This window comes from Caloenas nicobarica, chromosome 1 (genome assembly GCF_036013445.1).
Source record: "Caloenas nicobarica isolate bCalNic1 chromosome 1, bCalNic1.hap1, whole genome shotgun sequence".
In the NCBI taxonomy this organism is placed as follows: domain Eukaryota; kingdom Metazoa; phylum Chordata; class Aves; order Columbiformes; family Columbidae; genus Caloenas; species Caloenas nicobarica.
The window spans coordinates 77,284,593-77,305,677 of NC_088245.1; the positions used below are offsets into that span (position 1 = coordinate 77,284,593).

Here is a 21,085-nt window from a genome sequence, read left to right on the forward strand (position 1 = left end):
TAGCTCTTACAGTATGTACTATTTTGTATGTAGTTACTTTTTTCAGTCAGACTTTGTGGTTTATTTTTAGCCTATGTAAGTTCTCTTAGCTAACGTGTGCGGGGACTTCTTGTGAGAAAAGGCATCACGCGTCAAGGGCTCTGAACTGCTAAGGCTTTCTCTCTGCTGTGTCATGTTTGGTGTTTTACGTGCCTGTGGTGACACAGGTGAAAACTTGTTTGAAGACCCTTGAACTTGAGGATTAATAAAATATTGAGATTTTGATTTTCAGTGGAAATTCCAAAGTTATTTGACACAGGGGAAGAAAATATCGTGAGAAGTGTGAAAGTTATGAGACTTCATTTGCGTTGGCCAAGAGCATGCTGAGGGGAGGGCACAGAGCATGATCCAGAGGGGGTTTCTGTTAATTGAAGATCTTGAATCTGCCTTCTAAGAGAATCAGACACCTTGGCCTTCTCTAACTTCCTGCTTCCATTATTTTTGAATCAATTGGTCAGTTTCAGACAAATGTTAAGGATGATCACATGTTATAGAAGACACACATTTTTTTAAATCAGTCTCATGAAAATTGGCAGCTATATGGGAGAAACCTAAACTGATGTAACTGCCAAAGAAAATCTTAATGTGAGCTCTGTAATAATCTGTCCTGTTTAGTGAGCTGGTTCACCAGCCAGTGTGTGGGTGAGTGGAAGCTGCTAGAGCGTTGCGCTACTGCTTGCTCAGCAAGTAGTTGAGGGACAAGAAAAAGGCAGTGTAGGTACTCCTAAAGAGTTGGACCTGGAGTCGTGGAATGAGAAGATAAAGGCCAGAGTGTGGATGAAGCCAGATTTGTGGGAATATAGGAACTGGGTGCGTACACTGTGCTTTTCTATGGAGTCCCTGGTTCTGCTGCAATCTAGCTGACCAAAGAACCCCCAGCTTTGTGAGGTACAGGTGATCATTTGTGGAGAATCAGTGCAGAGCTTACGTCTTTTGTCTTCTTGATCTAAATTTCCCATATTTTATACTGACAGCTTTAGTTGTTCATAGGTGTACTTTTATAGCAAAATAGAAGACCCTGGAAATCTAAGTGCAATGAACTTCCACTGTGAAACCTCTGCAAATTCACTTGAAGGATGTGAGAACCAAACCCTAACAAAAAATGTGCTAAAGGACTGGCTGCTGTAATAGTTCTATTTCATGAGGGTAGCATGACTCATACCGCTTAATGTTCCTATCTCAGTATTCAGTTTATTTTTAAGTAGTGCTGTACAAATAGTGTTTTTCTGTGCCAGTTGTTGCTATGACTCCATAATATTTCCCTAAATACGCTTGCTCATACTTTCTCACAGAATAGTATTTGGCATATAAAAACCTTAAATCCATCAGAATTTCCTGAGTGCTGATCATTTTAATGCTTTTATGGAAAAAAGGATAGCTCTGTGTATTATGTAGTTTTAGTTGAGGAGGAATAAAAGCTGTTTTTTTAAATAAAAAAAAAAGTCCACACAACCTGTTCCCTCATTCAAGAAAATGTTCCTCCGTTTCAGCTTTTCCAATTTAGCTTTTCAGATTAAATTTCCAGCACTAGTATAGCTTAGGATATTTTGTTAAAGGTAAGTGGATGCTGTATTATTATTTCAGAACACTTTCACTGTCTTTTCTTTTTGTAATTAGAGGGGAAAAAACACTTATTGTGTGGCTTGGGGGAGTGGGATGGGTGACATGTTGAAACTTTCCTTTAGATTTATACTTTTGCGTAAGGGTTTATTTTTTCAAGATTGCTTAACTCTACAGTTGCCTGCCTCATCTCTTCTGAATCACAGTGAACACTTTGGTTGAAAGATCTTGGTGTACTATAGGAGAATACCTATAACCGTTCCTGAGAACCTCTGGAATCTTGTTCCTTCTTCCCTTGTTCTGCATGGTGTGCCTGTGTAACACGCTTGCTTCAGTCGCTTACTTGTTTTCAGAGTCATGTATTAGTGCAGAAGGACATAGTTAACAGAATATAGCCAGGAATGTTTATTGATCTAACAAGTTGTCTTTAAACTCTAGGTCTCCCTTCGATCAGATAAAATAATACTATAAATTATGGTTAAAGATACCAACGTATAACCGTATATTTTTGCGAAAACTTTAAAACAAACTCTCAGAAAAAGCTGTTTGTTGTCAAACTATTCTTTCGAGTTGGTCTAACTAGTTGCAAGTTCATTGCACTTCTCTTTCCTCCTTGTGCTGCTTATGATAGCCTCAGAAAGGCTGTCAGAGAACAAAAATGCTTACAAATGTGATCTTTGTTCACCTTGATGTATTGTAAGAATTGCAAGGGCCAAAATTTATCAGGAAAGAACACATTCCATGTAAAGGTATGCTGCTAAGACACTGACAATTCAATAGTCTTTTAATGCACTTTTCACTCAGTTCTATAAAAGCACAGGTGGAAAAGCCTTTTTTTTTTTAACTACTAATACCATAACAAGTTGAGGATTGTTACGCTAATATATCATTTTCCTTTCTAATTGCTGCTGTTTTGCAGAATGCTTCCTGTATTTTTGGCTATCTTTTCAAAATAAAAATGTAGCAATTGATGTTTTTCTTGTAGTTTTCAGTTCTGTAAGGCGTTAAGGTTATTTTAAGCTTTCTGTGAATTAGATTATGGAAATTAATTGTGTGAAAAACTGCTCAAGAGAAACAGCTTGTCTTCCCAGCCAGAGCATTTCTTTGTTCTGGTTGTGCTGTAACTGTCCGAACAACTGGTTTTTTTCAGTAGCTAGTTCTTGTTACATATAGGTGGCGTATGCTTACCCTTATGGCACAGTTATTTTCAGAGTATCCAAGAAATGCGGATTTAGTGATGAATTCTCCCTGGCAGCTTTCAATTCTGTTTCTCTTGGCAGCGTGTCATAGCCCCACAGTTGCAGGGTACGTCAGATTTGTAGGTGTTTTCTACTCTTCCTTTTGAAATGGCCCCATTGCATTAAAGAAAGCAAAATTCATAGGGCAAAAGAGAGAGGAAGCTTCACCTTATAGTCTACCAATAAAAATATTCATCCTAGAAGGGGAATTAAAATCTGTTACCTGTATGTAGCCGTGGAAGTAGTTGTAGGCAAACTTAATAGGAGACATCTAAACAGGAGAACTTGCTGAAATATCTGTAGAGATTAGGCAGGGATTTGCATGTGTGTGTTGTGGGAGGGAGCTGTTTCCTTCCTCTCCTGCCTCCTGTTCTCCGCCCCGTAAACAGCATTTATGCATGTGTCTGTATTTTTGCCTCAGAACTGCTTTCAATACTTACCTTAAATGTTGGCTTAGGATAATCCCACATATTTTTTATACATGGTGCTTTATAAACAGTCATCTCCTTTGATGAAGATAGGTCATTTTTCTCTTCATGCATGTGTGTCTATATAAGTGAGAATGCCTGAAATGTTAAAATAATGGCTTTTAATAAAGTCCAAAATTTGGAGTTGCTTGTTTTTTTCCTGTTTGTTTTGCTAAAAGAAAACAATGAAATAGTGTAGTAACATGTCACAAATAAAATGCAGTAAAATGAGGTGTGGAAATTTCAGCTTCTAGGGAAAGTAACTGTCTCTTTAAAGGAGACTTTCTGTCCTGGCGCCTATAACCTTTGAGTTGGTACATGTACCATCAATTGAAATCTATTATATGCTTTAAAATGCAGAAGAGTGGTGGCAAGAAAGCTCAGCTAGTTACTAGCCCAGTAAGAGATCTAGTCATGGGTGGCTGTCTGCGTATCATAAACTGTACTAAGACTTTTGGGACGGAGGCTGGTCTTGCCTCCTGCATTGGACTTATGCAGCTGCAATACTCTTCACGTTGTTTTTGCTTTACATTGTTGCTGAGGAAGCTCTGTTTTGCGTTTGTGGATGCCTTTAGCTTCCAAGTAGATGACTTAAACCTAAAATTCTTACAGAAATAAAACTCTTTCATTCTGAAAAGATTTTACTTATTTTTCTTTAAATCAGCAAGTGGTTTTGGCCTTAAGTATTTCTAGTGGGTTTCATTATATAGCATAGATTTTCAGTGAAAAAGGAATAGGAAGCAATGGAGGTTATTTTATCAGTAGCGAAGGTCAGTTGATTGTCTCTTATGGCATGCATTGAAGTGGAACACTTACTAAGTAAGCATCATGCTGCTCAGTCATTTCTTTCAGTTGTATAGGAAATTTTGTGATAAAATAAATTCAAGACTTCGAAATTTAGTAGAGGCAGATGGATCGAGCATTTTCTGGACAAAAAATGTCATTATAAGAGTCAAGAACTTTGTGTGGTAGAATAATGTTCGGTTGCAAAATGCACTTATTTACGTGTCCTGTGTCATTAGCTCTTGTTCTTATTTGGCATCCCTAGATATCAAATAATTGAAGGATGTTACTTCATTTCTCTTTTGACAACTGTTTTCCATTAATAATGCTCATAAATATTTTTCGTCTTTTTACAGATTCTGAAGTTGTTTAAGCTCTGAATACTTAAAAGTTCTTCATACGTAGAAATGTCTGGCTCATATGATGATTCCGTTGGAGTAGAAGTTTCTAGTGACAGCTTCTGGGAGGTAACTTGGATCAATATTTTTATTTTATTTTTTACTCTTACTATAGAAAAATCTGACTTTTTTACATTGTAAACTGTGGAGAGAACTGCAATACAAGATGCCTTCGGTTATTGTGATTTGCAGAAATAGCCTTCAGGATGGAAATGAACATGTATGTTTTGGCCTAGTTCTATCAAGGGTTTTTACTTGGCATAAACTTGAGAATCATCCATTTGGGTCAGAGATGCAATTCAGAATCGAACCTTTGTCAGTTTTTATTGCTGAAAAGGAGTGTGGGTGGGTAACTTTTAAAATTACCAAGGGGATTGAGTGATCAATGTTAAATCTAAAGTGGTTAAAGGCTACTGTAAGTGTACATAAATTACAAATGTAAGACAGTGTGTGAATGTACTGCATGTCGTCTTTTTTGTGTCTAGATGCAAATATAAACTTTTTCAAGAGAAGTTGTCTTGTGCTTATCTCAATGTGAGATTATACATGCAGAAAGATAATACAAAGCACATTATAATATCAGTAATTTGTGCTGCCCAAATCTGAAGAAGGCTTTCAGATGTTCTGATAATTTGATTAAGCTTTAAAGAGAGCAAACTTTTTCAAGCAGAAAGCATTTTAAAAAAAAAAAGAGAAGAGTTTATTGCAAGAAAAAGGAAGGTTTCACAGTGTCAGTACTGACATTAATTGAGGTGAGTATGCTGTCCAGATGAACTGTATTCAGTGGGGTACATTTCTACCATGTGACTTGGAGCTCTTTTGAGTTTGAACTATAGCAAACATGAAAATGGCTTGGGGAAAAATGTCTGAGACTATGTAAGACAGCTTGGTTTTGGTGACCCAATTGTGCATCGTTTTAAAGAAAGCTTTTCTAGACCACTGACCTGTGTTGGTGGTGGTAGTGAGAGCATATTACCTTTTGATGCAGATTTCCCCTTATTTTCCGATACCTTATCTAAAAGATGTAATGCCAGTGAGATTCTTGTTTAGTAGACAGCTATCATTTTTTGAGGAGATATGTTTATTATGTTAAATATGTCTATCCTATTTATAAAGATGTTGTTTTGAAATTACTGGGTTCTAAGTCTTAACCTCTTTTGTTGTCGGGGTGTTCTGTAGTATGTGTGCAGAGAGGATGTGGGACCTCTACTCTCGGAGGTGTCTAAGACTCAACTGGACACGGTTCTGAGCAACCCGATCTGTCAGACCTGCTCTGAGCAGAGGGTTGGACTAGATGATCTCCAGAGGTTCCTTCCAGCCTCAATTAGTCTTTTTTTTTTTTTTTAGATTTTATTTTAAGGCAACTTTCTGGGGAGCCTTCCTTGATAGAAGTGTTTCAAAATAAAATAAGGAGGCAGTCAGGAAAAAAGAATCCTGGAACAAAGGGGGTTTTTTGGTGTGTTGGGCATTTTATACTTGTCAGGAGAACATGATTTCTGGCTGGCTATTCTGTACGAAGCCATTGTCTTCAATCAAGTAATTGTGTCTGGAAGCATAAAAGATGAATGAGAATTTTGTAAACTAGTATGATTGTTTGGACAAATGCGAACTCAAGTATTTAATGTGAAACGATGATAAATGATCAGAAATAGAAATCAGCCTAAACTAGGACCTTTACAAAGAATAGCTTAAATGAATTTGATGCTTATTATAGGTGGGTTAAAGGTGTTCTTTGTGTTTTGTGCTATTGGTGACATATAGTATGGTAAACACTACTTCTTAATCTGTTTCTTTGGACTTTTCTATGTATCGCTTCCAAAAGGACACAACTGCAGTCTGTTTCATGAACAACGTCAGTAGGCTAATGTGTAATGCATGAGTATATCTTTATTTATCCTTGAGTTTAAAAAAAGTCTTCAGTATTGGGATCAGTTTCTTCCTTATAGGATTAATTTTTTTCTCTACTCTTTCTCTTTTTTAATGTATAACCACAAAGGTGGTTATGTTAAAATGGTCAAGACAAAAAATTTTGGATGGAATAATTAGGTTTTGGTGTTTTGTGTGTGTGTTTTGGTTTTTGGTTTGTTTTTTTTCTGAAACTTGGAGTACATCAAGCTGGAATAGTAATATGTTCTGAGAGTTGACTAATGCTCTCTAGAACAGGTACGCAAGTTGTTCCAAGAGGAAAACTAGCATTGTTTAGATCATACTAGCTAGTAATATGCTAAAATCAGTTTAAAATAATCTCCAAAATTGAAGATGCAATTATATTCTTATGGAATGGGTTCAGTTCATTAAAAATTCTAGAGACCATCTTCACACTCGCTCTTCAGGGAGTAAAACAAAGTTTTGGCTGCAGTAAAAAATGAATTCAAATGATATGTTAATGGCTTTGTTTCTGAAGGGACTTTAAGGGTGTTCAAAGTATTAGCAGTTTTTCTGAAAGCAAAATTGGACTTTCCATGCAATTGATGACCATATTGAAAAACTAAACCTTGTATTTCCTTGTACTAAGCTTTTGGCAGTTTAGCAATATAAAAGGGAATATTTCACTGAATTTTAGAGTTTTGAGTATTGAATTATGTAGGAAACACTACGTGTTTTGCAGTTCCTCTGCTTTGTACTCTTTGATTCTTAGGACAAATAGAAGTTTGGGGGGTTTGTGGCTACATACATTGGTTCTTTAAAAAAAAAAAAACATTGATAGAGACCATTGTGGTGTTAGTATAGAATCACAGAATTGCTTTGGTTGGAAAAGACCTTTAAGATCATAGAGTCCAACACTTAACCTAGCGCTGCCAAGTCCAGCTCTAAACCGTGTCCCTAAGCACCACATCTATGCATGTTTTAAATATCTCCAGGGTTGGTGACTCATCTGCTTCCATAGGCAGCCTGTTCCAATGTCTGACAAAGGTTTTGTCATTATTTTAGCAAAGTGACTAAAGGCTTGAAATTTCAATATGTTGAAAGTAAGTGGTATTTGAGCGAAACATAAGGGAGGCTGTAACAGTTCTGTAGTTAATTAGTGCTTAAAATATCACCACTGACATTTGTATTGTGGTTAAAAAAAAAAAAAAAAAGGAAAAACGAAACCCAACAAAGAATAGGTTAGATAGTTTGAAAGATAGAGCAGATTATCATGAAGCCTTGTATGTATAGCTGAAAGACTGTAGTAGGTATACCTAAATGTTTACATAACTGCCTGGAGAGTTGAAAATGTGCGGTATGACATCCCTGGCATTCTTCAGAGATGGAACTTTTATGGATACACTAAGATACTTTGAACTCAACCTGAAAAAGAGTACTCTGATAGAAGTAATTTTAGAGTAATACTGAACTATTAACAGGAAGTGGTGACACAGCAGCAAATTTTAACCTTCATGTATGCTGTATTTGGTAAATTTACAGAGGCCATGTAGTTTGAGAGAATAAACATGTTTACAAAGCTGTCTTAAGAAAAACATGTATATAAACTTTTCTCTCAATGGAAATAACTGAGAGAGTATATTAAGCAAAGAAACGACTGTTTCGTTGTACTCTGATACTTACAGATGACTCCTTATTACTGGGTATTAAACTACTGAGAAGACTGGTAGTCTTGGCAATACCCTGTTACAGTGAGAAATGTGAATAATGTGGAACTTATGTTTTGGTTGACAGTCCGTATAGCTGCATGTTGTGTTATGTGGCAGGGAAGTGAGGGTTTTTGGTTGTTTTTTTTTTTTTTTAATCCTGACACTGAACAAAACGCTTGGACTAAAGCCCAACGTAAAGGAAAGTAACTAAAGCTGTGCTGTCCACTGCAGTGTAGCCTTGATATAGGATATTAAGTGGTTGCTTTTGTCAAAGAATAGCTTTCTTGTGACCTCTGCACTCTACTTTCCTGTGTTTCTGTGAGGGTAACTGCATTTTGACATGCATGCCTGATACTAGACTGGAATGCATTTTAGGTTATGTGTACTTCTGATTATTTGTTCGAGTGAGTAATTAAGGTATCCAGTAACTTGCTTAGGCCAAGTAATGCCTTGGCAGAATGTACCATTTGACTGAAAACCTTGCCTTTCTACAGAGAAGCCTGACAAAACAATAAGACAGGAATTATGCTTCAGATCAAGAGTTAAGACGCAGGAGGTGGTTTGCCAGGCTTCTACTGTTGGTAGAATATGAACCTAAAGTAAAGGAAGTCCTGTGCAAGTCTTAATAAATTTAACTTAAGAATAACTCATCAGTGTTAAGTGACATGCAGAAACTAACTGCAGGTCTGTTAAACGTAATTAGCAAAATCTTATTTAAGTACTTCTGGTTTGGAGCAATTTTTCTAAACTAAATTTGACTGAATTTTAGTCTAAAACTTGTCCTTTTTCCATATGTTCTCTGAAGACTGCAACTTTGAATTCTAGTCTTAGTCCTTCTCAAAAACAATAACTGAACTGCTTTGTTCAACATGTTTTGTCTGACTTGATTAGAAAAGATGCCATGTCTCTGGAATGCCAGTCTCAGTACTTCATGCCTCAGGTAATGTGAAGTAAAGAACTCTTAATCAATTTGGAAGTTGTATCATTACTGCAGATTTTATCATTTGCACCCTTTTTTTAGTGGTTTTTAAGATATTTTACATGATAATTTTTTTTCTTTGTTTTTAAAGACAGCAAGGTGGCTTTTAACAAACTGCAGGCTATGTTTTAACACTACAGCTGAAAGCAGGGAATGTACTTAAATTTGGCCATGGCACAGAAGTGACAGTCTGGCAGAGTGAAATTTTGACTTTATTTCCTCACACTCTGAAATAGCTCAGATGTATTTACCTTTGGAGTGTGCTGCAAAGCCCATTTTTTTTTTTTTCTTGAAAAACATGTAGGAAAGAGTGAGGTGGTTGGGTGTGGGACCTATCTGAAGAACTTACTGTGAAAACTGCTTTTTGCTCACTGCCTATCTTTGAAACTAAATAACTTTTCTTTCTTGAATGTTGATGTTCTGTTGAGCTGATAAGAACTGTACCTAAAGTTGATAAACCAACTTCAAAGTTTTTGCCATTGCTGTTGATAGAAATTTCATGCAATGTTGTCTTTAGGAAATACAGCACTTGCTTCTTAGTAGTTTTTCTGGCTGTAAAGGTGTTTGCTTTCTTTTGGAGTTGTCACTACCTTTGCTAGGGTTCCATATTACAAAGAAAGTTATTAGCAGTTTGATCACGTTTAAAGACATGAATCTATAGCATATGGTTGCATGGTACTGAACTTACTGCTCTAACTTTTTCTGGCTGCATATGCTGAGACTGCTCACGGAGCAGTTCAATGCAGACTTCTTAATCTGTGAAGCTTTTTTTATTAGGTTGCTATTTCAATACTGTTCATGGAAACTTCCAGTTCTGGCATTGAGAATCAAGCTCAATGCTTGAAACACAAGACAAATAATAATTTGTTTCTTCTAAAGACTAGTATTTTTTATTACTGCATAGATAGTGTTATCAAGTTCAGATTTGTGGTTGGGAAATATTTGTCTTGTTGAAAGGGAATTGGAGAAGTTGCTGTTTGGACTTATGTTCTTGGTGTCGACTTACTGTACATCTATTAGTCAAAAAATGTGGGTAGGATGAGGCTTAGGCATAGGTAGTATCTTGTATCAGAACAGCTGATACAAAGGCGTTTACATGAGGTTCTTAGGGACATAGTTTAGTGCTAGAGTTAGGTTATGGTTGGACTCGATCGTCAGGGTCTCTTCCAACCGAAACAATTCTATGATTCTAACTGAAAAAAAATTAAGTTTGCAGAAATACACATCTTTCTTTAGCAGGAAACAGAAATAGCAGCAGCTTTCACAATTAAATTTGGGGTATTTTTCTGTATTTAGTTAACCCAAGCCACTACTAGAAGTTTTTCATCTTCGAGCAGGATGACAAATCCTTTTCAGGAGAACAGATCTTTTATTTCTTCTCATTTGTTCAGGTATTTACCAAATAAAAGTACGCTAGGAGACAGAATTTCATACATGTTTTCGTGGAAGCGTGCATAGAGAGCAAGGAATTGCAAAATAATAAAGACATAAGAAAGGACATTCTGAAAGATAATTGCTACAAAACAGTGGAGGATTTCATCAAAGCTTCAGTTGTAGTAATGCATTAATTTAGTTAAGAAATGGAAGCTTCTTTTTCTTTTTTTTTTTTTCTAACAAGCCTCAGTGTACCTTGATATATCTGGTTAAGTTCATGGTGCTCTCTGAGTGCAGAAAATTTTTTAAGACCAAGGAATCTTGTTAATGTGCTCTAAGAAGGAATTCCTTCATCTGTGTTACTTCGCTGACAAGAGTGGGATGCTTTGGGTAATCAAAGGTTGCTGCTGATAGCCTGGAGCACGATGGTAGTAACTTTTCCAAGGGAAAGCAGAAGACTTGGAATGCGATGTACAATTTGAAACCCTTTGTATGTATTTCTCATCTGTCACATGGACTCTAGGCATTTGCATGACTGCTGTAAATACATCTCAGTTTGTCATAATCATTCATACCACTTTCTTGCATCCAAAAGTAGGCTGTGGCAAAACTGGTTGGTTCCACCATTGTACTGCTTTAGTAAAGTGCAAGAAATGGACAACCCTATTGGCCTTGTTCTACTAAAGTAGTTTTGAAATGCACATTAAAGAATTTGCTGTATTAATAACAAATGGAAGGCCAATTTTACGATGCATTTTGTTAATTAAGCTCTAGCCTTATGCTTGCTAACCACTATTATGGTCATATTAAAAGAAAAATTCCTTGAGCAAGCTGAGACCAATGCTATTGTTCACTTAGATACCTGTGAAGGTAAGAAAGGCGACGAGTAAGCATTCCTAGAGATCAAAGTAGAAGCGTATGCATCTCTTGCAAGATAAGACATCAAAAGAAAGCTACCCTGCCCGTGGAGGCATTTGTTTTTAATGAGCCATAGGCACTTTGCAGGCTGTGTGCCACTTGTACCCTAGATGTGTGTTCTTACTCCCCCTTATTTTCTGCTAGCATCAGCAAATATGGAGCCCTCTCCATTTATTGCAGGGGTATTTAACTGCCCTGTGAAAACACCTACTCATCCAAACAAAAATAACCATTCTGAACAGCTGCTATACCAGCAAGTGAACTTAGGCCTGCGATTGATTCCTATGGAAGACTGGACCTGGCATGCATTTTGAGGTGCTAAGCACATGGCTTTCATTGCATTCTGAAGTATTTGCTGAGATATCCACTAGCAAGAGAAGACTTTCAATTTATTCAGAAAGGGGAAGCTGGTCCCCTATGTACTATGGGTGAATCAAATTTGGCCACCATATGCATGCCTAATCTCCCCAGAGCAAGGCCCAAACCCAACAGTCTGGATAGCACAGGCAGCTGATCTGAGACATGCCTCCCACAAGCTGCATTATAAGCTGTCTGCTCAGATGGTCTTAGTCCTGTCCATTTGGTATTCCTGATACCTGTGCTTCATGCCGACTGCTGACAGCCAACATCTGCCTGAGAGATCTGTTGAGGGGGTGTGTGTTGGATGCAGGGAACTTAAGAGGCAGAAGCTCCCAAAACTCACTCTTGAATATTGAAAAAGTGTTCCTATATTGAGGGATTTCAGTTACTTGTCAACGAATGCTTTTTGCTGATGAAACAGACTGCTCTGTTTTGCTTTTTCATTTTAAAAATATTTGGACTCTGCAATAGTAGATTCCTGTCATATCTCCTATATGCTTTTTTTTCCTCCTTCCAACATTGAGCAATATCATGTTCTCCATTTATATTGCCAGGTGTTTGCTCACAGGTATGTTTGGCTTCAGATTTTGTCAGTTTAAGAGCTTCCTTGGGATTTTTCTTGCAACCAGTGGTGCATTTATATGGGTAAACTTAAACTTACACAGAGCTACTGCTCATAGGTACTGTGTATGTGCCAATTATGTACCAAGATAATTATTTTTGTTTACAAAAACCCCACAGTATTACACATGTTAATGCTAATTGAAATGTTTGGGAACTTCCTGTTTGACATAGCTGGAAAGAAACTGTAGTCATGGTTAAATGGAATGCTGGAAATAGTGTGTCCTCATATTGGCCATCAGTATGCGTAGGTTTGATGAGCCTTCAAAGTGCGTTATTGTGTTTCCTGCCTAGGAATATTTGCCCATAAAAAAAGCCTTGTTGTATGCTACGGTGACTGACTTTCTTTCAGATATTTCCAGTTCATGAAGGCTGACGGGTTATGAATAAGCTAGGCAAGCCTGGAAAAAGAGTTGACATCAAATCTTACTTCAGGCATTTGAAACTCCTGAAATATTTGTGGTTATAGCAATTATCATGATACACCAGAATTAACTGGCTAGAGTTTAGCAATAGCTGAATATTTGCCACCTTCTAGGCTGCTAACAAATTAAAATACCCTTAAACCATTCAATCTACCAGAAAAACCTGCTAAGTGTGTTTAACCCTTTATAGACTTTTATCCTGCTCTGTGAATACGTTAAAAAAAAGTTTATTAGTTGAGGTAAGGGAGCCTAGATAATTTAAGACTCTCCTCTTGTGTTTAGTGTTGTGAAATTGTAAAATAATGAGGTTCTAAGCTCCTATTAAATATTCCCATTAAAGATCATATCAGTGGCAGTGCGTGGCTACTTTAGTACAGTGGTGGTCACAAAGGAGAGATGACTGGACTGCTGACTATACCATGCTAAATGCCTCATCACAGTGTGCTTGTGTGTTTTTCTCTGGTTATTACAGATTCCCTAAATCTCAGATTTGAAAAAGGATTTGAGGTGACATTGCTGTGTGTGCACACGAGAGGAAATATCAAAATGAGAAGGAATGTTTCCTTGACTAAGCACAATGGAGATCTGAAGGCATCTATAATGCCTAGAAGAGATATAAATGGGGCAAAATTGGATCAACTGAAGCTGCTTAGTAGCAAAGCTCAGTTTTTTGCGATGGAAAAGGGGAAACTGGTGGTTAACTTATAAAAGGTGGGGAGGAGACAAAACTGAATCACAATTTTCACAGAATTCACTGATTGCATCAATATAGTGATTATTATAGTGGTATTTTGAAGAAATAAACTCCTTGGCTTATTTCCCTTTGAAGTGTTTCTGGCAACTAAGGGTAAACAGCAACTGAATTTGGTATTATGCAATAAAATGTCTCAGATAGGTGAAGTGTTGATGCTAAAATGAAAGCAGGATATAGTTTTAAAATATCTCTCATCCTTCTTGAAGCTGTAAGAAAGTTTATAATCTTACAATTTACCTTGCTGAAACAAATGTTTCATTTGTAGAACAAGGAAACTAATAACTTCATGTCTTAGGTGTCTGCTCTCTAACAAGTAATAGCCCAGCGCTGAGAATGATCAGAAGGTTATTCTAACTAGCAAAATCATATGTTTATGTGCTGAACAGAGCTAAATGAGAAATCTGAAAATCGCAAGGTGTTATGTAAGCATGGCTCTGACTGAAACAAAGAAACAGATTTTTTTTTTTTTTTTTTTTTTTCCCTGGTCGGTTGCTACAAATAAAAGAATTTGTCATTTTTGTTTTAGCTCAAATACTAGTTGGGAAGGGGGAAGGTCATGCAGAATGTTTGCAGTCTATCTCAGGAATTTGGAGAAAATAGTCTTGAATAAAAGAGTGTATTAAGTCAAATTTTTCTTCTCCAGAATTCAGGGTGTCTTTAGTGTGTTTATAGGTTTTTAATTGTTCTAACTTATCTACAGTTAGTAGTAGTTCCTCAGCTGCTTTAAGACTAGAGTTCCCTTTACTTGGCTTTGTGGTCTAAATACATTGTGCTGTCATTCCTCTGAGCCTGCCTTCTACAGAGGCAGGCTGCACATTCCACTTCTCAAAACAATTTGTCACTGTAGTGTCCATATCTTAAAATGCATAGTTTTTTAATACACCACTAGGTTTATTAAATGCCAAGTATATCCCTTATGTTCTTTGTCATGAAACACAGAAAAATGCGGTATTCCCAAAACTGTAGCATTTCTTTTAAGGCATGAAATTTTAGTATGATGTCTAAAATACTTTAAACTACTTTTTCATAAATCAAGTTAATGTGTTTTTTTGTTGGTGGTGATGAGTTGGTTGGTTTGTTTGGGTTTTGGTTTGGTTTTGTGTTTTGTTTGTTTGGTGTTGGTGTTGGTGTTTTTTTTTTCTCCTTGAAAATATTAGTGTAAAAGGCTTTCTTTGGAATACAAGGTTGTTATTTTCTAGTGTTGTAGGTCTGGTGGTTCTTTATACTGGTTCTAAACTGTGATGCTAATTCCTTCAGTCCTCCTGTGGAGGAGATAGCATGGGTGAATTATCTGTGGTCTGCACACAGGCCTTTCAAGGTGGCCTTATGCAATACTAGTGAGTGAACCATAATAGGTAAGCTGAATTCAGTCCTCTGAATACCTTGCCTGAGATTTGGCAACTGCTAGATATTACCATGAGGTTAGAATTTGCTCAGATAACACAAAATGAAAGCATTAAGAATACCATGAGGCAGCCAGCTCCCATTCAATATTAGCATTTAAAATGCTAATTTCATAGTGAAACTTTATGAAAGGAAATGTTCATGCTAGAGACATAAATCCCTGAGCACATAACTGGAGACACAAATTGATGCTAATATAAGGCTTCAGTAGTTCTGCCAAGCCAGCATAACCTGTTTTAACAGTCTGCCTGGCTGTGAACCTACAGCTGGAGTGATTTTGAGCAAATGAATGATTTGCCCTTCCATTACAAAGGCTGTAGAAAAATATTCTTTGAGGTACTTAATTTCCTTAATTCTCTGATTACGTATTTGTATTAATTAGAGTACTTTGTTAGTTTGAAACTGCATACTTCTCAATTTCTATTTCTCCTGAAGATGAGAGGTTATTTTTCATACTTTCTTATTAATAGATGAAATCTGTTTTTGGTATGGATGCACTGACTGTCTTGATTTTTGGTGTCAGCTTCTTCGTGATGCTGGTAGCTTCTTATCTTCAATTATATTGTGACTTATTCTTAAAGGTGCAGAATGCATGTGTACTTTTTTTACATGATTTAGACAAATCAGTGACTGCTAACTGATGCTTTTCTTAGATGCTACGTAAATTTCTTTCATCTGTTGAAATGGGTCTAATCCAAAACCAAGCCCAAATGCTTGAGGCTGCTGTCTAAAGGAATTGGGTTTTGTCCTTTCATTGATAGTTTAGATTTTTTTTTTTCCCCCCTAGCTTCGATGAGGAGTCCTTATATATGTCTGTATTTATCAGCGCAGTCACTTATTTTTCCAGCACTTAAGAGTTTTTCCCTGGATACTTCAAGGAGTTTTTCCTTAAGCAGATGGCTTGCATGTACATCTGCTGACAAAATTCTGAATAAATGGGAACCTAAATGTTGGGTGGTTCCCTGTATTTAAGATATGAATCGGATATGATTCAAATGTAAGAATTACAAACATGCTTTAAGTATTCAAATGTTTAATCTACTGCTTTATTGCTAATCTTTTTTCTTCAGTCAGGTGGTTAGGGTAGATAAGAAGTTGACTGTGATATTTAATAGGCTGTGCAAATTCTTTTAACCAAGTTCTTAAGTCTTGTTTAATGTTTACAAAAGCCAACCTGAGTGACCTTGAAATCAGTGGAAATATTACTCTGGGAGCAGTATCAGGCTTTTTTTTATTTTCCCTTCAGTCATCTGATTGGTGATTCCATGTTGGTGTGTACATGAAAGTGAAAGGGGGGGGTTAATTGTATGATGGATTTTCATTATATAGTGAGCATTTTTCTCCATATCCTCATCCTTTTGTATCTTGCACATTGAGAAACCATGGTGGTTTTTTTCCTTTAGAATTCGCAAGTTAATTCTAGGTATGGGAACTCCATGTCGTTGTCAGCATCTTTCCACATTAAATTCTATAGTATACTTTTGAAATAGTTGCTATAGAGTTTGGCAGCAGGGAAGCACAGCTATAACAAAGGGCACATCTAGTCTCTGCTGTATATATAAAGGTTGTGGTTTGTCCATACTGTATTCTTAAACTATATTATGCTTGTTGTAATACTCCTTTGCATGTCTTTGCAGTTTTATTAATCCAGAAAGATAAAACACAGCATAAAATTAAGGCATTAAGTACTTAATAATAAGCATGGCAGAGGGAAATACTGTATTTGTGTTAAAAATCTTGACTATCTAAAACATTACCAAGCAATAATAATGGAGGACAACAGTGATGACTGCCCACAATTACATTGCAGGACTAATACAATATAACAAAGCTTTCACTTTTAAATTTAATAACTTTTTTACAGGAGAACTCATGGCCTTTGTGGTGTTGTTATGGCTAGGCTTCAGGATTAATTGGGAAATGCCTTACGCTATAATTGACTAATTCTTGCTAGTAGATTATCTTGCCCCTAGGTAACAGCGTTTGTGTTAATTAGAGATTTGTCTTGTTTTCAGAGGTTTCAAGCAGGTATTGTTAAGTATTTGTCTCTTTACAGGTTGGAAATTACAAGCGGACAGTAAAACGAATTGATGATGGTCACAGACTTTGCAATGATCTTATGAATTGTATTCATGAACGGGCACGAATAGAGAAGGTCTATGCTCAGCAGCTTACAGAATGGGCAAAAAGGTGGAAACAGCTTGTGGAAAAAGGTAATGCACTCTGATTTTGAACTCTGAAAACTTTCTCAAATCAAAAAAGTGTTTCTATAGATATCTTTGTTTTGGTAAGTACAAAGTAGAAGTTCTGTACTTTTTTTGCCTACAATGGAGTCTTTGCAAAAAGCTCAGTAATGTAAGAAATGATCAAGCTTTTCTTAATGAAAAACAAACAAAGCCCTGCTCCTTTGCTAGTTTGCTTGTTTGTTACTGAAGCAGATGAATCTTGCCTCCAGTGCTGAGGTATCCAAATAGATTCAGTTCTAGAGAAAAGACTGTTTGAAAAGTGTGTCTGAATAATAAGGGGACAGTGGTTATCGGAGAAAGGCTAGTAATAAAAGAGCTAGACATTGCTCTAATGGCAGGCTAATCTGATACCATTTTAATATATTCTGAAATAGTTTGTCCTTCTGTGGTTATCCATGCTTGAAAAATAAGTATGTTGAGAAATTGAAGGCAGTTCAAAGAGGAGCTAACAGGTGGGATACTGAAAATCATGGTACAGGGAGAAAGAGGCCAGAATAAATGATTATTATTTCTTCTGGTGTAAAAAAATTTTAATATTTTAAGTTTATCTGAAAATAAGCTGTTCCCTTTTCTAGGTTTGCGTCAATATTGCTGTTTACAAGCAAATACAAGTAAATAGCTTCAGGTAGTTTCTTGAAAATATAAGTTCCATGTGGGTGATGGTTACTGAGAATGACACTTTCTGTTGTGTTTAGGCCCACAGTATGGAACAGTAGAAAGGGCTTGGTGTGCTTTTATGTCAGAAGCTGAAAAAGTGAGTGAACTACATCTAGAAGTAAAAGGTTCACTGATGAATGAAGACTTTGAAAAAATCAAGAACTGGCAGAAGGAAGCCTTTCATAAGCAAATGATGGGAGGATTTAAGGAAACCAAAGAAGCAGAAGATGGATTTAGGAAAGCTCAGAAACCCTGGGCAAAAAAGCTGAAAGAGGTACAGCAGTAGATTATGTATTAGATATCCTGTGTTACAATATATTAATGTCTCAAATCTCTATAAGGGAGTAAACTCCCTATTCTCTCTGCTGGACCCTCCTTTCTCAAAAAGATCTCTTGCTTTCTGTCCTCTTCTGAAAATAAGTATTTTTCTCTTGGTCTCTACTAATCTTGATGACTTGAGTGAAAATCTGCAAAAAGTAGAATTTAAGCTATCATTTTAACAATGTCTGATTTTGTGCATTTGAAAGTTAAGAATTGCTCAAAGAAATGAGCAAGGGGAAAACATAGGTGTTTTTCCCTGTCGTGTAACATTATTCTTAAATAACAGGTTTGTAGAAGAAGGGGAGCAGGAGAACATGGGCATGAGGAAAAAGTGTTCTCTTGGGGACTTTCTGTAAACATTTCTTGAGTCTGTTCTGCGCTTCTCTAAGCTGTATGAGTGTCATTTCTTGTATAGTGAGAGAATGCTGATTCGTAAGTACTACAATAATTTCCTACTTTGTAGGTGGAAGCTGCAAAGAAAGCATACCATGCAGCCTGCAAGGAGGAGAAACTGGCTATATCCAGAGAAACAAACAGCAAAGCTGATCCAGCACTAAATCCTGAACAGCTTAAGAAATTACAAGACAAAGTGGAGAGAAGCAAACAAGATGTACTAAAGGTATATCCTGTGCTAAGATACTGTTTATATGCAGGCTTTTTAACCTATAGCTTGTGCATATTTAAGCTTTTTTTCTTCCTTAATGTCTTGTGGACTGCAGTGCAGCTCACTTTCAGTTACAGTCTTATACCAAAATGTAGAGTTTTCTCCAAAGCATGTGTTATTGCCAAGTTCTTCTTCTGTGAAGAACAGATAATGTGTTCCCTCTCTTTCATGTAAGTACTTTCAGTGGGGAAGGAAGCAGAATAAGACAGTGAACTTCTAGGACAGAGTTCTACTTGTTTAGTAGTGAGGATTGAGTTATGTCTCTTGAGAGGCTGTGAGATAGATGCTTAAAGCTTGCTGACAACATCTAAACTTGTAGTCGTTCTTGACTGCAGAATGTATTTTTTTTTAAGAAAGTAAACTGACATAATCCATTTAAATAAAAATAAATACAATTGTGGAAATGTCATTCTGTTGCCCAGTTTGGTTTATCTCTTTAGTGGGCTGCTACCAAAAGGCTTGCTTAGTGCGACTTTCTTCAAAGACATCTTTTCCCTCTGAGGATGCTGTTCTGTGATCTGGAAGACTGATGTTACATTGGGTGGGATATTTCAGTGCCTGTCTCTGGACTACTTCTGTAAATGAGTGTTAGAGTCTGAGGTTCTACCTGTTAACTGAGCTCAGAGCATATGCACTTTATTTTCACGGGCATGTATACAATGTTTGTTTTTTGGTCATAACTCAAAGTGGACTATGTAAATTACTGAAGGGGAAAAGACAACACTTTCAAGTTATTTGGAGATCATTAAATAAGGGACCTGTAACTTGAAAGACTGCCTGCTCTGATTTACTCTGTGGCTTCTTTGATTTTTATCTTTAATATTAACAGTAATGTTTGTTGTGGTTTATGTTAAAAAGCCAGAGGAGAGGCTTAGAACTTTATTGTAACTGTTCTGCAATTTTATTAGATAACTCTCTCATCGTGACCTAACACAGGTACAGTGCTCATGAAAAGAGAATGCAATTTGGTAATTTCTGGTCTAAATCCTGGCCATAACTACATTGATAAGTCTGTTATGTAGGGTAGTAATAAAATATATTGCTAATTTTTTGGTTTCCATCCCCAGACAAAAGAAAAGTATGAAAAATCACTGAAAGAATTAGATAATGCCACTCCTCAATATATGGAAAACATGGAGCAGGTATTTGAACAGTGTCAACAGTTTGAGGAAAAACGCTTACGTTTCTTCCGAGAAGTGTTACTGGAAGTTCAAAAACACCTTGACTTGTCTAATGTTGCAAGGTAAAACTGCGTAAGACTTCAAACTTAATACTTAATACTCTTAGTGAAAAGTAATTCATACTTGAAGTAGATCAGAGTTTGGAATCTGATTTGTTTCTAATGTATTTCTTCAATTTGTTGAAAGTGTAAGTGAAAGAACTTCATTCTTTGTTTTGTCTAAGTTCATATCAGCATCTATCCCTAACATTTGCTAGATTTTTTTTTTTTAACACAGTGTTAAATAAACCAAGAAACCCTCATTCTTATTGTATTTTTATGGTCAAATGTATGCCAATTAGAAAGGATTCAGAGCTTGCAATCAAAAAAATACTGGGTCAAAGGCTGGGAAAGGAGAGTTTTAGTGTATTATGTGTCTTGAAGGTTTATTGGAGAATAAGCTAGAATTTATTAGTGTAAGATAGCAAGAACTTCATAGCATAAACATCTACTGTTAAAATATGAGAGCTCAGTCTAAAGGAATTACCTTAACTAGCAGATAAATGTTAAAGATGATTGGTTGACTGACACTGAACTGTTGTCCATCTTAATTTTGAAGTCTGCTCTTTATACTGTAGTATGTAGAAAGCATGTCTTGTACTTCTTTCTGCGTGAACCTTCCTCACTACATTCCAAGAAATCTAAACTTCTGGAGGGAACTCAAACCCAGAGCTCATTCAGCTTATTTTGTCAGGCCATGTGGCATGTCATCAACTACTACAGGCCATTTTGATGCTAAGCTACTTTGGTATGTCAGCAAGACAGTGGTTATAAAGTTGTATTCTCTTGTATTTGAGAAGACAGAAACTGGAATACTTGCAGCAAATACTGTACCACAAGTGGAATTTTGCATGCCACTTGTAACAGCAGAGTTTCATGTGCACTCTGGCACTTCAGTTAAGAGGAGAGAAGTGTGCTCCTGGCTGGCAGCCCATTTCTGTTCTCTCTTCTGCTAGTGACAAAACTCTTATGGTAATACAACCAGTGCAATTAAGGAGGTGATCAAGGTAAGCTAGGGCAAGAAGAATCTACTTTGGTTTTAACCCTGATCAGTGTTTCAAATTGACTCGCTATGCAGTCACA

The 21,085-nt window shown here is 36.5% G+C and overlaps 1 protein-coding gene across 3 annotated transcripts in view; it reads left to right on the forward strand.

Annotated features, from left to right (window-relative positions):
- The window catches only part of PACSIN2 (protein kinase C and casein kinase substrate in neurons 2), a 64,231-nt gene that overhangs the window by 30,930 nt on the left and 12,216 nt on the right, over window positions 1-21,085 (forward strand). For all 3 annotated transcript variants that reach the window (XM_065631054.1, XM_065631064.1, XM_065631074.1), the window contains exons 2-6: window positions 4,444-4,554; window positions 16,952-17,108; window positions 17,837-18,072; window positions 18,583-18,738; window positions 19,851-20,026. In XM_065631054.1, the coding sequence (XP_065487126.1) occupies window positions 4,495-4,554; window positions 16,952-17,108; window positions 17,837-18,072; window positions 18,583-18,738; window positions 19,851-20,026 (785 nt within the window). In that variant the 5' untranslated portion in view covers window positions 4,444-4,494. The remainder of the gene's footprint in view (window positions 1-4,443; window positions 4,555-16,951; window positions 17,109-17,836; window positions 18,073-18,582; window positions 18,739-19,850; window positions 20,027-21,085) is intronic.